We start from the raw sequence: 13,127 nt of genomic DNA, 5'->3' as shown, positions 1-13,127 counted from the left end.
ATTCCATAGAGCAGATACATTTTTTTGATTCCGATGAAAAGATAACTTGCTGTATCATACATTTTTTTTATGAGCAGAATTCCCATTGATTTGCACAAGAGTTACCCAGTTGAAGAGTGGGCAACATCTGGCCCAAAATGTTTTGTAGGCTGGGTGCCTAACATACAATAGTTTCAGCTTCGTGGGAAATTCTCTCTGTATGTGAAAGGGTGACAACAAGGGAGGAGGTTGGTGCAAGAAAGGAATGATATAAAGAGCATTTTGACATGAGAGCCTTTGGTACAAACATATTTGTCCTTCCTGGGATTTGTTGGAAAAGCAAACATTGAGTAAAAGCCACATTTACATGTCTCATAATGCTGTTTTCTGCAAAAACAAAAGCTGAATGGGCTGGTGAAAATGCCTAGGTATAAGAACAAGGAATCATCAACAGTTTTTGGCTCTCTCTGTTTCATGTTTTGTTAAAATGATTATTGCACATGTGTTTTTCAACTAAATGTGTTATAAGGTGTTAAATATGTAGATCTCTTTGACATGCACTATAGTTGGATTGATAAAAAAGACCAAAAAATGTGAAGAGGCCTTTGTCTTCATGCTTTTTTATGCTTAACCACTACACTTGCAATAGATTCCCACTTTGCCTATGTCAGCTGCCCCCAGACTTCTCTAGATCCTTCCTCAGAACCAAATTATTTCCTGCAGATGTCCTACTGTATGTTACTCTCATAGACAGTCTAACTTCCTTGTGTTAAACATTGATCTCTGTAATGTATTGGAGTTGGACAGAGGGCAAAGACCTTAGACCAAGCCCTCCATTGTGTTTTGCCACTGGGGCAATCTGGCAGTAAAGCTGGTAATACCCAGCCTTAGGGAGATCGCCCCAATATAAGCAGTATTATCCATTGGTGTTCAACTAGGATAGAGACTCTCTTGCCACTTGCATCCCTGTTGCTAGTATAGGAGTCAAGGCCAGGATACCTCTACATTGTTGCTTTTTCTTCACTATGAAAAAAGGTATATTTTTTACTATGGAGCAGCCTCAATTTTAATTTGACTTGTAATCTTGTGTAAAAATACAAACAGCCTTCTTTTCATTAGGAATTTAACTTGAGTTAGTTATAAATTAAGAAAACATCTTTGTTTCCACAGTGAAGCCAAGGCCTAAGACATTCTTGTCTGCCATTTCATCTTCTTGAGGCCATTGGCAGGTGAAATAACCTAGGGCTTGTGTACACAGTGTGACAATGTACACTAGATGGGTTTTTATTCTAAAGAGCACCGTGTGGTGTACTAACTGGCCCATGTAGACTCCGTTGATGTGAACTAAAGGTTCCACAGTCTGCATTATTGTGCAGCAGTAGGGTCTATGTGAGCCAGTTAGTACACAACATGTTGATGTGCTTTAGAAATGACACCTTTTTTGTGCACATTGCTCCACCAGGTAACAAACCCTTATAAGAGCCTGTGCTGTTCACTTCTTAGTCACAGCCAAGGACCTAGTCCACTGTCGTCTTATATGTCTTGGAAAGGTCCATATGTAGACTAATAGCACTCCCTAAATAATAACAATAATCATAATCGGAGAAGGGGAAAAAAGAAGAAAATTTAACTGCAACACTTATAACAGAGGCAACAAAATATTTATTTATGGCTTTGTATCCAGAAGGTGATTAGGAAGAAAAGAAAGCAAAACCCACAACCCCCCTGCCTACTTGACTTTCATTGTTGAGCTTCATGTAGCCCTTGGACCTTCTCCACTGCAGCAATTTTTCAGCTTCAGTCCATATCATTATAAGGTTATCACATTATTGTCTTTGTGCCTCCATCCACACAGCCTCCCTGAACTGATCTCAAGGCCACTGCCTAGGCCATGTTTAAGTCTCTCTTAAGGATCCCCTTCTGCTGTACTGCCTTCATTGAATCTGATTGACTTGTACAACAATATAAATAAGTGTTGTTTCCCTTCCTGTAATACATTGTAGACCCTACAATACACATATTAATAATGCATTGATTATAATTCTATAGTAAAAATACCTAGCTCTTACATAGAGTTCATAGATCACAAAGAACTTTACAAAAGAATCAATATCATTTTGCCCATTTTATAGATGGCGAAACCAAGGTACAGAGGAGAAGTGACTTGCCCAAAGTCACCCAGCAGACCAGAGGTAGAACTGGCATAGTACCTAAGTCTACCAGGTTTCAGTCTAGTGTAATATTCACTAAGAAACTCTCCCTAAATTAAATTCTAAAATTTTACCGTTAATGTTCTGAACTAAATGCTACAGTTGAATCTAACTGTGTACCAACAAAAATAAGTTACAGTGTTGGGAGCTCTTCACATTAGGGCAGTTTGGTTTAAATTAGACATTGATCAATTACCGCTTACAAGGCATGTTGTATTTGGATTGTGGGATATACTTTAAGGATTTCTTTATTTCTGCAGATGAAAACATGTTTTAAAAAAAGAAAAGGCAGCCACAGCATTAAAGTAGTAAATAATTTCTCAAAAAATAAAGACCATGTAATTCTCTTTTCCTTTATTTCAGTTTCAATATGGAGCCCAGTTATGATTTTCTACATATTTATGAAGGGGAAGATTCTAACAGTCCTCTAATTGGCAGTTTTCAAGGCTCCCAGGCACCTGAAAGAATAGAGAGCAGTGCTAATAGTCTATTTCTAGCATTTCGCAGTGATGCTTCTGTTGGCATGTCAGGATTCGCCATTGAATATAAAGGTACTGTTGTTAACATAATATGTGTCAACACACAGAAGGAAAGTGTCTCAAATTAGGATTAATTAAAACTATATTTACACACATAATATACTTATTTTTCATATGTTTGTAGTTGTGTGAATGCATATAAATAAATTTAAAAGTTAAAATATACATAATAAATAATGTTTTTGTTACTCTTTTATCTTTTAACATACTGGTTGTTGTGTGATTAATTGATGACAGTCTTATGTTGGTGGTATATCAGCCCTCTGGAAATGTTCAATGTAAAAACAATGTAGAAAATGCTATTTTAAATAATATTTGATACATTCAAAGATACAAGTTTATAACCAAATATGAAATCACAATCTCAACTTCTTAATTTATTGTTCCAATTTATCTTTTAAAAAATCCCTTTGCAAATGATGAGGTACATAAAAAGGCATTTTTTTTCTCCTTTTATTTTTGACATCCCTGCACACTCTCATCTTCTAAAAGGAAGGATAAATGGTGCAAAAAAAAAAAAATAGCCATTGTTATTTAGAAAGTGTTCTACTGAAATGGAATTGTCTCACCCAGTTAGAATATAGGAATGTTGTACATTTACTGATACATACCAATGCATTTTTTTTCTGCACTTTGGTTGTGGGTGATTTGCAGCAAGATTTACATACACATTGTATGGCTATTTCAGAATAACCACAGAGTTTGTGAATCCTTGTAATTTGGCTGGCAGCCATTATTAGCCAGAGTACAAGGATTTATATAATCACTTTTTAGTTATTTTTCAATAACCATCCTGTGGATATGCAACATTTTCTTCTCAAATGAGCTGCTATTTGTCTGCTTAGATTGGCATCTGTGCTCAGAATTTTCAAGCTTTCAGCCTCAAAGATACGGCCTCAGCTTCTCATTCCAGTCAATTGAAGAAAAACTCCATACTCTATGTGAAAGAAAAGAAAATGAGAAACAACCAAAACCCAAAGAACATGAATTGTCAACCCACTTAAATCCTTCTTCTCACTTCTCAACTATCTTCTTTCTTCACCCTTTTTCCTTCAGGCTAGCAAGACTCCTATCCCCAGAAGAACTATGATATATTTGTGTTTACATTGTTTGTACAGGGAATCCTGGCCTATCTTTTCTCAAATGAATTTGAAACACAATACGAATAAAAATAAATAAATTTATTTTATGTAGGAAATAGTAAGGAATAGTATTGCGGAATAGTAAGGAGGGAAAGGGAAAAGTTGCACAAAGGAAATGATATAAGAATGCCCAACTTTCTCTCTTCCTTCTCTACGTGTGTGTGTGTGTGTGTGTGTGTGTGTGTGTGTGTGTGAGAGAGAGAGAGAGAGTGAGAGAGTGAAATACACAAATAAGTTATATAATTATATCATTTATAATAGGTTTTATATTATAAAAGTATACATATAAAATAACAAAATGTTCTTGAAATATTGAATAAAAATAGCCCATTTTTCTTTGTATATCAAACAGCAGAAAGGTAAATTTTAAATCTAAACTACCTGAAAATGCATGTATAATAATAATTAATCACTGGAAGGCATGTCCTGTTAACTTGGTAATAACCATATACTGTAATAATACATTCCAAAACCAAAGGCCTTGGTGTATATTTTCTATAAACATCTCTGCCATCCATCCTGAAGTTATTCAGCGCAGGGTAGACATTACTTCATAAACAGGCAGATTTTGCAGAGTATTATAATAATCAGAAAAACAACACAAAGAAAATACAGTGAAAGAGAACCGTGTTATATAATATTTGCACCTCCATTAATGTAATTACACTGCCTGCCAAAAAGGTGTCATACCTTATTATAACAGAAAAAGTATAACATTTGTATCCACTGTAATACTGCAAAGTATATCTAATACAGTGCTTCCATTTAATTAACTGCAAAGTGCATTCTAACCATAAAATTATGCTAGTTAAAAATCATCTCAACCACATTCTTGAAATAAGGTCATATCTTAATAATGCAAATTATGAATCAATCAATGAATTAAACATCAGAACGAATATTGCCTATTAATCCTTAAAGAATTATTTAAACTTGACACATCAGCGTGTTAGATTGGTTAACAATTTGTTCCAGCATAGTAGCTGATAATCTGTCCAATACCTGGGGGATATCGTGGCTGTGGACTCGTATGAAATTCAGGGTCCTGCTTGCTTGTTTGTTTGTTTATTTATTTATTATTTTGCTAGTTTTCATTAGTTCTTAATGTCTTAAATATAGTGGGTGAAATCCTGGCCCTATTGAAGTAAATGACAAAACTCCCATTGACTTCAATGGACCCAGGATTTTTTTGTAGTATTTGTACTAGGCTAGATTCACATGGGTGATTTAGGTGCCTAACTACTACTTTAAATTCAAGATTTAACTCCAATAGCATTCATAAAGCCCGCACTCAGCTGCCACCTAACCTGCGGGCGCCTAAATTCCCTTCCATAAGGGGGGAAGGGGGTAGCACCACCACATCTTCATCACCCTTTTCTTTGTGAAGAAGGGCTGACCTGGCTTAAATGCTTAACTCCAGAATAGGATTCATGGCTGTGAATCGCAAGTGGAAGTAGGCACAACACGGCTTAGGCTACACTCCTATCACTGGTATTTCCTACTGGATAACTTAGGTGGCTCCCTACTCAGTGTGCTGGTTTCTTTGAATCTCTTTCTTAAGCACCTAAATCTCCCTATACAATGCATGAGGAACTTGGGAGCCAAACTCTAGCTTCTGAATTCCGGTAGGTGGAGGGGTACGTTAAAGTTAAGCATTGTAACATCTAACTCCCCCTTGTGAAGTTAGCCAACTATCTTACAACAATACAGGTTTCAGAGGGGTAGCTGTCTTAGTCTGTATCAGTAAAAATAACGAGGAGTCCTTGTGGCACCTTAGAGACTAACACATTTATTTGGGCATAAGCTTTCATGGGCTATAATCCACTTCATCAGATGCATGGAGTGAAAAATACAGTAAGCAGGTATAAATATACAGCACGTGAAAAGATAGGAGTCACCTTACCAAGGGTGGGGGATCAGTGCTAATGAGGCCAATTCAATTAGGGTGGATGTGGCCCATTTCCAACAGTTGACAACTGTTGACAACAGCTGACAACTGTTGGGAATGGGCTATGTCCACCAAAGTTTTGGAATATTTTTGGAATTTAATACACCAACTCTATACAGACCAACATAATGTATCATTTGAAAGCTTATTTTATGCAATTTTAGATGATTTATGATGTAGAGCTCTGAGGTGGTGATATAAGATCTATGAGAGGCGAAACAGTAGAATCCAAAATGATAAAGTGTAATTTACTGCACAGTTCCAGAAACACTGCAACATGATTCTGATTGTTTTTTACTGTTTAAGTTAATTTCAACACCATAATGTGGTGTTCATTGGTCAAAGCTACCAAACAACAATATATTAAAAGATTTCTTATTGGTTTTGCAAGGGAAAGGTTTTTTTCCCCATAAATGTTTAGCATGTGACAAAAATGGTGAATATTAGCATTTTGCAAGATACTAACATGAAATTTTTTCACATTGCATAGTCTTAATTGTCAAAGTATCTCGCAAGTGATGATAATAGTTTTCTATATTTTCGATTGGAATTTATTGACCAGATCAGTCTCTCACTGAAGATTGCGCACCAATAGCAGTAAGTAATGTGCCCATAGTTTTTACTGCATAGTGGGCAGATATAAATGTATGTGAATTCCTAATGTAATGCTTCTCAATTTGTAAGCTTTTGTATAGGTAATGTAGCATCTAGTCTGCCTGGCAAAAGGTTTTTTATTTATAATTGCCTATGCATGCAGTACTAGCCTTTGAAATATTCTATAAACTAACTTTTTAATTCAGTGATACTTATGCATAGGTCAATATTAGTGCTAGAGATGACAATACACAGCTTCATATTATGAATATACAAAGTTCTCAGAGAAAGAAGTGATCTAACAACAAGTAATGAAGACAAAGTCCACAAACAAGATCTTGCCTCTGCACTGAAGTGGTCTGAAGAGCACATTACAGCTCTTGCTGGTCATGTCATCAACAATATGACAAACCCATTTGCCCCTGAAACACATCCAGATATGCTTATCAACCTATGTACAAGACTCTCTGCTGAAAATAGAAGATGCTAGAGAAGAACAAATGGAGAGATTTGTAAGAGGTGCACTTGATTCTGATGGGACATGTAGCATCTTCAGCCCAGTCAGGAAATCTGGCATCAAAACATTTGCTGACGTTATCAAGAAGACCAAATTTAAATCTGCCAAGGGAGGGACAATCACAGCAGCTATCAGTCCAGATTTTGTTTTCCACAAACCCTGTCCTTAGCAAGATGTGCAGAAGATGGTTTCAATTGCAACTGTTCTTAGTCACATAATAGGGCCTGTGTCTATGTCCCTCTTCCATGCTGAAGGAACAATGAGATGAACAGACAAAGCTGAATTAGGGCATTATCTGGAAGCTTAAGCTAAAAGAATCCATGAGCTAAGAGCATATGATAAAGAAACAACAGTGTATATCAAAGATACCATTGCTGTAATGCAAACGATGGCTAGTGACAAATTCAACGTGTTCAACATATGCTTTGAGCTTACCAAGAAATCCATTTTTATGTCTTGAAAAAATACATAGTCATTAAACTAAGAGAAACAATTACAAATATTTCAGTGGTCATTTTAACTTGTTGCTGGTGTCATTGTTTATCCCCATTTCTATGGCAATAGCACCACTTAACTCTTCCCCATCATACCTCATCATAAAGAAGACATATTAAGCTTTCAAATGATGTATGATATGTGTGAGTGTGTAGAGAAGGTACATTAAGTCAATTACTTTGGTGGTGCCTGACGCTCATCTATAAGGCTGTGGCTTGCAGATTTTCTTAATATCTTACTAAATGATGTAGGTGTAATTTTCTTGTCCAGACAGATAAGCTTAGGCAAGCATCAATGACCTCCTAGCAATATTTAACAGTAAGAAAATGTATTCTAATAACAAGATGGAAACATGAATCTAATTTTAAAACTGTTAATAATATAATTTAATTAATTATGATATCCCATCTCCTAGAACTGGAAGGGACCTTGAAAGGTCATTGAGTCCAGCCCCCTTCCTTCACTAGCAGGACCAAGTACTGATTTTGCCCCAGATCCCTAAGTGGCCCCCTCAAGGATTGAACTCACAACCATAGGTTTAGCAGGCCAATGCGCAAACCACTGAGCTATCCCTCCCCCCCCAACTGCTGATTGTTAAATGCACATTTTAGTACATATATTGTATTGAGATTACTGTTGTTTTATTTATAATCCATTTTAACAGAAAAACCACGGGAAGCTTGTTTTGACCCTGGAAACATAATGAATGGGACTAGAATTGGAACAGACTTCAAACTTGGGTCGACTATTACTTATCAGTGTGATTCTGGATATAAGATTATTGATCCTTCAACTATAACATGTGTGATTGGTGTTGATGGAAAACCAGCATGGAACAGAGTATTGCCATCTTGTAATGGTATGTATTATATTGGATACTGTTCCCCTTTTGTATTGTAAAGTTAATGGATTCAGAGACTGGTTCTAAATCCTAGAGGTCATATTGCTCTGCTTCCAAATGCATACCCAATATAAAAACCCCTTAGATTATGATTTTTTTTTATTTAAAATAATTATAATACTAATTGTTTTCTGTTAGTTTAATAATTCATGTATTGTTTAAAACTACTTAATCAGATTTTAGGTACAGAAGCCACTACAAAACATTCACCCTTTGCCAGTAATTACTACACATTAGTATATGAGATCCTACAACTTTCCCTATGTGTACTATGGAATAGATGATTTTGTAATCTGTATAGATGTCCACTGGATGTTGTACTAGACAGAGAACATTTATTATTTTCAAATTAACAGCAACAGCTGTCAAGCTCTAATGACATGGATTGTGTTCCCCTTGTACTGTTTGCTGTATCCATCTATTGTCTGTTGCGTTATTCTTAGTTTGGAAGCCCCCTGGGACAGGGACCATCTTTTTGATCATGGATTCCAAGGCCAGAAGGGACAGGGATCTGCAACCTTTAGCACACGGCCCGCCAGGGTAAGCACCCTGCCGGGCCAGGCCAGTTTCTTTACCTGCCACATCCGCAGGTTCAGCCGATCGCAGCTCCCACTGGCTGCAGTTCACTGCTCCAGGACAATGGGGGCTGCGAGAAGCGATGGCCAGCCCATCCCTCAGCCTGCGCCGCTTCTTGCAGCCCCCATTGGCCTGGAGCGGCGAACCACGGCCAGTGGGAACCGCGATCGGCCGAACCTGCAGACACGGCAGGTAAAGAAACCGGCCCGGCCTGCCAAGGGGCTTACCCTGGCGGGCTGCAGGCCAAAGGTTGTCGATCCCTGATCTAGTATGATCTCCTATATAACACAATCCATAGAGCTTCCTCAAAATAATTCCTATAGCATAGCTTTAAGAAAAATATCCAATCTTAATTTAAAAATTGTCCATTATGTAGAATCCATCACAACCCTTTGTAAATTGTTTCAGTGGTTAATTACTCTCAACATTAAAAAAAGTATACTTATTTCCAGTCTGAATTTGTCTAGTTTCAACTTCCAGCCATTGCATCATGTTACACCTTTCTCTGCTATACTGAAGAGCCCATTATTATATATTTGTTTCCTGTGTAGATACCTATAGATCTAGTCACCCCTTAACCTTCTCATTATTAAGATAAATAGATTGAGCTCTTTAAGTTTTTCACTATTAGGCATGTATCTTTTAAAAATCCTTTCATCATTCTCAAGGCTCTTCTTTGAATCCCTCTCCAATTTATCAACATCCTTCTTGAACTGTGGGCACCAGACCGGGACACAGTACTCTAGCAATGGCCTCACCAGTGCCATATATAGAGATAAAAGAACCTCTTCACCTCCTCTAAATCCCCCTTTTTATGCATCCCAGGATTGCACTAGCTCTTTTGGCTACGCTATCACACTGGAAGCTCATGTTCAGTTGATTATCCACCATGATCCCCAAATTCTTGCCACCAAGTTAAAGAAGTATGGGCTGGATGAATGGACTGTAAGGTGGATAGAAAGCTGGCTAGATCGTCGGGCTCAACGGGTAGTAATCAATGGCTCCATGTCTAGTTGGCAGCCGGTTTCAAGTGGAGTGCCCCAAGGGTCGGTCCTGGGGCCGGTTTTGTTTAATATCTTTATTAATGATCTGGAGGATGGTGTGGACTGCACTCTCAGCAAGTTTGCAGATGACACTAAACTAGGAGGCGTGGTAGATACACTAGAGGGTAGGGATCAGATACAGAGGGACCTAGACAAATTACAGGATTGGGCCAAAAAAAACCTGATGAGGTTCAACAAGGACAAGTGCAGAGTCCTGCACTTAGGACGGAAGAATCCCATGCACTGCTACAGACTAGGGACCGAATGGCTAGATAGCATTTCTGCAGAAAAGGACTTAGGGGTCACAGTGGACGAGAAGCTGGATATGAGTCAACAGTGTGCTCTTGTTGCCAAGAAGGCTAACGGCATTTTGGGCTGTATAAGTAGGGGCATTGCCAGCAGATCGAGGAACGTGATCGTTCCCCTTTATTCGACATTGGTGAGGCCTCATCTGGAATACTGTGTCCAGTTTTGGGCCCCACACTACAAGAAGGATGTGGAAAAATTGGAAAGAGTCCAGCGGAGGGCAACAAAAATGATTAGGGGTCTGGAACACATGACTTATGAGGAGAGGCTGAGGGAACTGGGATTGTTTAGTCTCCAGAAGAGAAGAATGAGGGGGTATTTGATAGCAGCCTTCAACTACCTGAAGGGGGGTTCCAAAGAGGATGGAGCTCGGCTGTTCTCAGTGGTGGCAGATGACAGAACAAGGAGCAATGGTCTCAAGTTGCAGTGGGGGAGGTCCAGGTTGGATATCAGGAAAATCTATTTCACTAGGAGGGTGGTGAAACACTGGAATGCGTTACCTAGGGAGGTGGTGGAGTCTCCTTCCTTGGAGGTTTTTAAGGCCCGGCTTGACAAAGCCCTGGCTGGGATGATTTAGCTGGGAATTGGTCCTGCTTTGAGCAGGGGGTTGGACTAGATGACCTCTTGAGGTCCCTTCCAACTCTGATATTCTATGATTCTATGAAATCTTTTTGAGAGTTACTATTTCCTTGTTTGCAGTCCCCGAGCCTGTAAGTATGTATAGATTTACATGTAGCTGTTTGTTTTCTTGCAGTAGTTTACCAAGCAATCCAGATCAAACTAAATCTTCATTATTTACCACTCCTCCTGTTTTTGTGTCATCTGCAAAATTTTTCAGTGAAGATTTTACATTTTCTTCTAGGTCATGAATACAAATGTTAAATGGCATAGGGCCAACAAACCTAGCCCTGCAATACTCCACTGGAAACACACCTGCTTGATGATGATCCCCCTTATACAATTATATTTTGAGACCTACCCATTAGCCAATTTTTAATCCATTTACTGTGTGCCATGTTAATGTTATATTATCCTAGCTTTTATAATCAAAATGTCACGTAGTACTAAGTCAAACACCTTGTTATGTGTTTCTAGAGTGTTTAGCACAATGGAATCCTAAATCATGACTGATACAAATTATTATTTATTATTGGTAGTAGTAAGTAATAATAATAATACATGTTGTTTCCAGCTATTGGCTCTTGTTGTTTCTGTGAAATTAGTTGGTGATCTCTATCCTGTACATTTACAGATTTCCCAAAGCATTTATTCATTCTGCTCTTTTACATATAAGGGTTTGTACCATACTCATCCATAGTTTGTGCCTCTTTTTTACCTTTCTCTGCAATGCTGTAATCTGAACTGGTGCTGAAGCAGTAACCAAGAACTGAAATGCTTTATATCCAGTTATTACCCTACTAACATCAAGTTGCCTTAATTTTCAATGTTTATTTTAATTCTGATGTTTCTCATATACAAAGGTGGATTTTGCTAAGTGCTTTTTACCTGCACTGCTGCCACTGTGATGGACTTAGACACCATTTTTAATGTAATGTTATAAAATACAGATATCATGTCTGATTCTGGTTCTGTTCAATATCCTCATCAATGATTTAGATAATGGCATAGAGTGTACACTTATAAAGTTTGTGGATGATACCAAGCTGGGAAGGCTTGCAAGTGCTTTAGAGCATTGGATTAAAATTCAAAATGATCTGGACAAACAGGAGAAATGGTCTGAAGTAAATACGATGAAATTCAATAAGGAGAAATGCAAAGTACTCCACTTAGGAAGGAATGATCAGTTACTCACGGATAGGACAAGAAGCAGTGGGCTTAAATTGCAGCCAGGGAAGTTTAAGAAGAATATTAGGAAAAACTTCCTGAGAGATAGTTAAGCCATAGAATAAATTGCCTGGGGAGGTTGTGGAATCTCCATCATAGGAGATTTTTAAGAGCAGGTTAGACAAACACCTGTCACGGATGGTCTAGATAACATTTATTCCTGCCTTGAGTGCAGGGGACTAGACTAGAAGACCTCTTGAGGTCCCTTTCAGTCCTATGATTCTATTATTCTAATACCAAGTTCACTGATATACAAAACTTAATATCGCTTTAGAACTTTTCTAGGAAATTCACAGAGTATATTTATGGAAGACTGAATAGCTTGGGGTAACACTAAATATTTCATCTTAAGGTCCCTAGTTCATCTTCAGCCTAACATAATTATGAAATAACCCAATTTTTTTCTTCTTGATATCCTTACTGTTGGCTGTTCAGTTGAAATGAGTGTGTGGTTTCACTCTAAATCCTAATGGTGCTACAAATTTACCCTCAAGGGGACATTAAGTATCACCCTTTTTTGCACTTAAACAAAAAAACTGAGAATAGCCGCAGAGACTTAAAAACTTCCACCTGCTAATCCTTTTTCAATCAGGTTGTGGTATATTGGAAGGGCAGTAGAAAAGGCTGCAGTCTATGCTGTACATATTCCCTGAAAAAATACAGGACTTTAGTCTGTATTTCATCAAAAGCTTGTTTGGTGATAGACCAAGCATTTTCAAAGTGTTGTGCAGACCGTTAACTACTTAGAGCTCGTGAATTTTCCACCTGAATGATTTTCAATGGAAAATGCAGTTTCTTCAAAATAGAATCTTTTTTCCATTTTTTTTTCCATCAAGAAAACCAAAACAAAATCTTTTCAAAGAGAGGTCTCTGAATCAAAATATTTTGGTTTGTTGAACTGACCCAAAATATTTCGTGTTGAGTCACTTTAACATTAAAATACATTTCCCTATGGTGGCACATTGTCTAACGAGAGTTGTACTTTAGGCCTTCATTCCCTCTTTGGTTTGGTATACTTGGCTTGACTATATC

The 13,127-nt window shown here is 37.8% G+C and overlaps 1 protein-coding gene across 5 annotated transcripts in view; it reads left to right on the top strand.

Annotated features, from left to right (window-relative positions):
- CSMD1 (CUB and Sushi multiple domains 1) overlaps positions 1 to 13,127 on the top strand; it is a 1,932,406-nt gene that overhangs the window by 1,585,640 nt on the left and 333,639 nt on the right. For all 5 annotated transcript variants that reach the window (XM_008163737.4, XM_005289701.5, XM_065587776.1 and 2 more), the window contains 2 exons: positions 2,553 to 2,740; positions 8,089 to 8,283. In XM_008163737.4, coding sequence (XP_008161959.2) covers positions 2,553 to 2,740; positions 8,089 to 8,283 — 383 coding nt within the window. The remainder of the gene's footprint in view (positions 1 to 2,552; positions 2,741 to 8,088; positions 8,284 to 13,127) is intronic.

The sequence above is a fragment of the Chrysemys picta genome, chromosome 3 (genome assembly GCF_011386835.1).
Source record: "Chrysemys picta bellii isolate R12L10 chromosome 3, ASM1138683v2, whole genome shotgun sequence".
Classification (NCBI taxonomy): Eukaryota; Metazoa; Chordata; order Testudines; family Emydidae; genus Chrysemys; species Chrysemys picta.
Note: the sequence above shows the minus strand (reverse complement) of the source record. Positions and strands in the feature narration are given on the sequence as shown.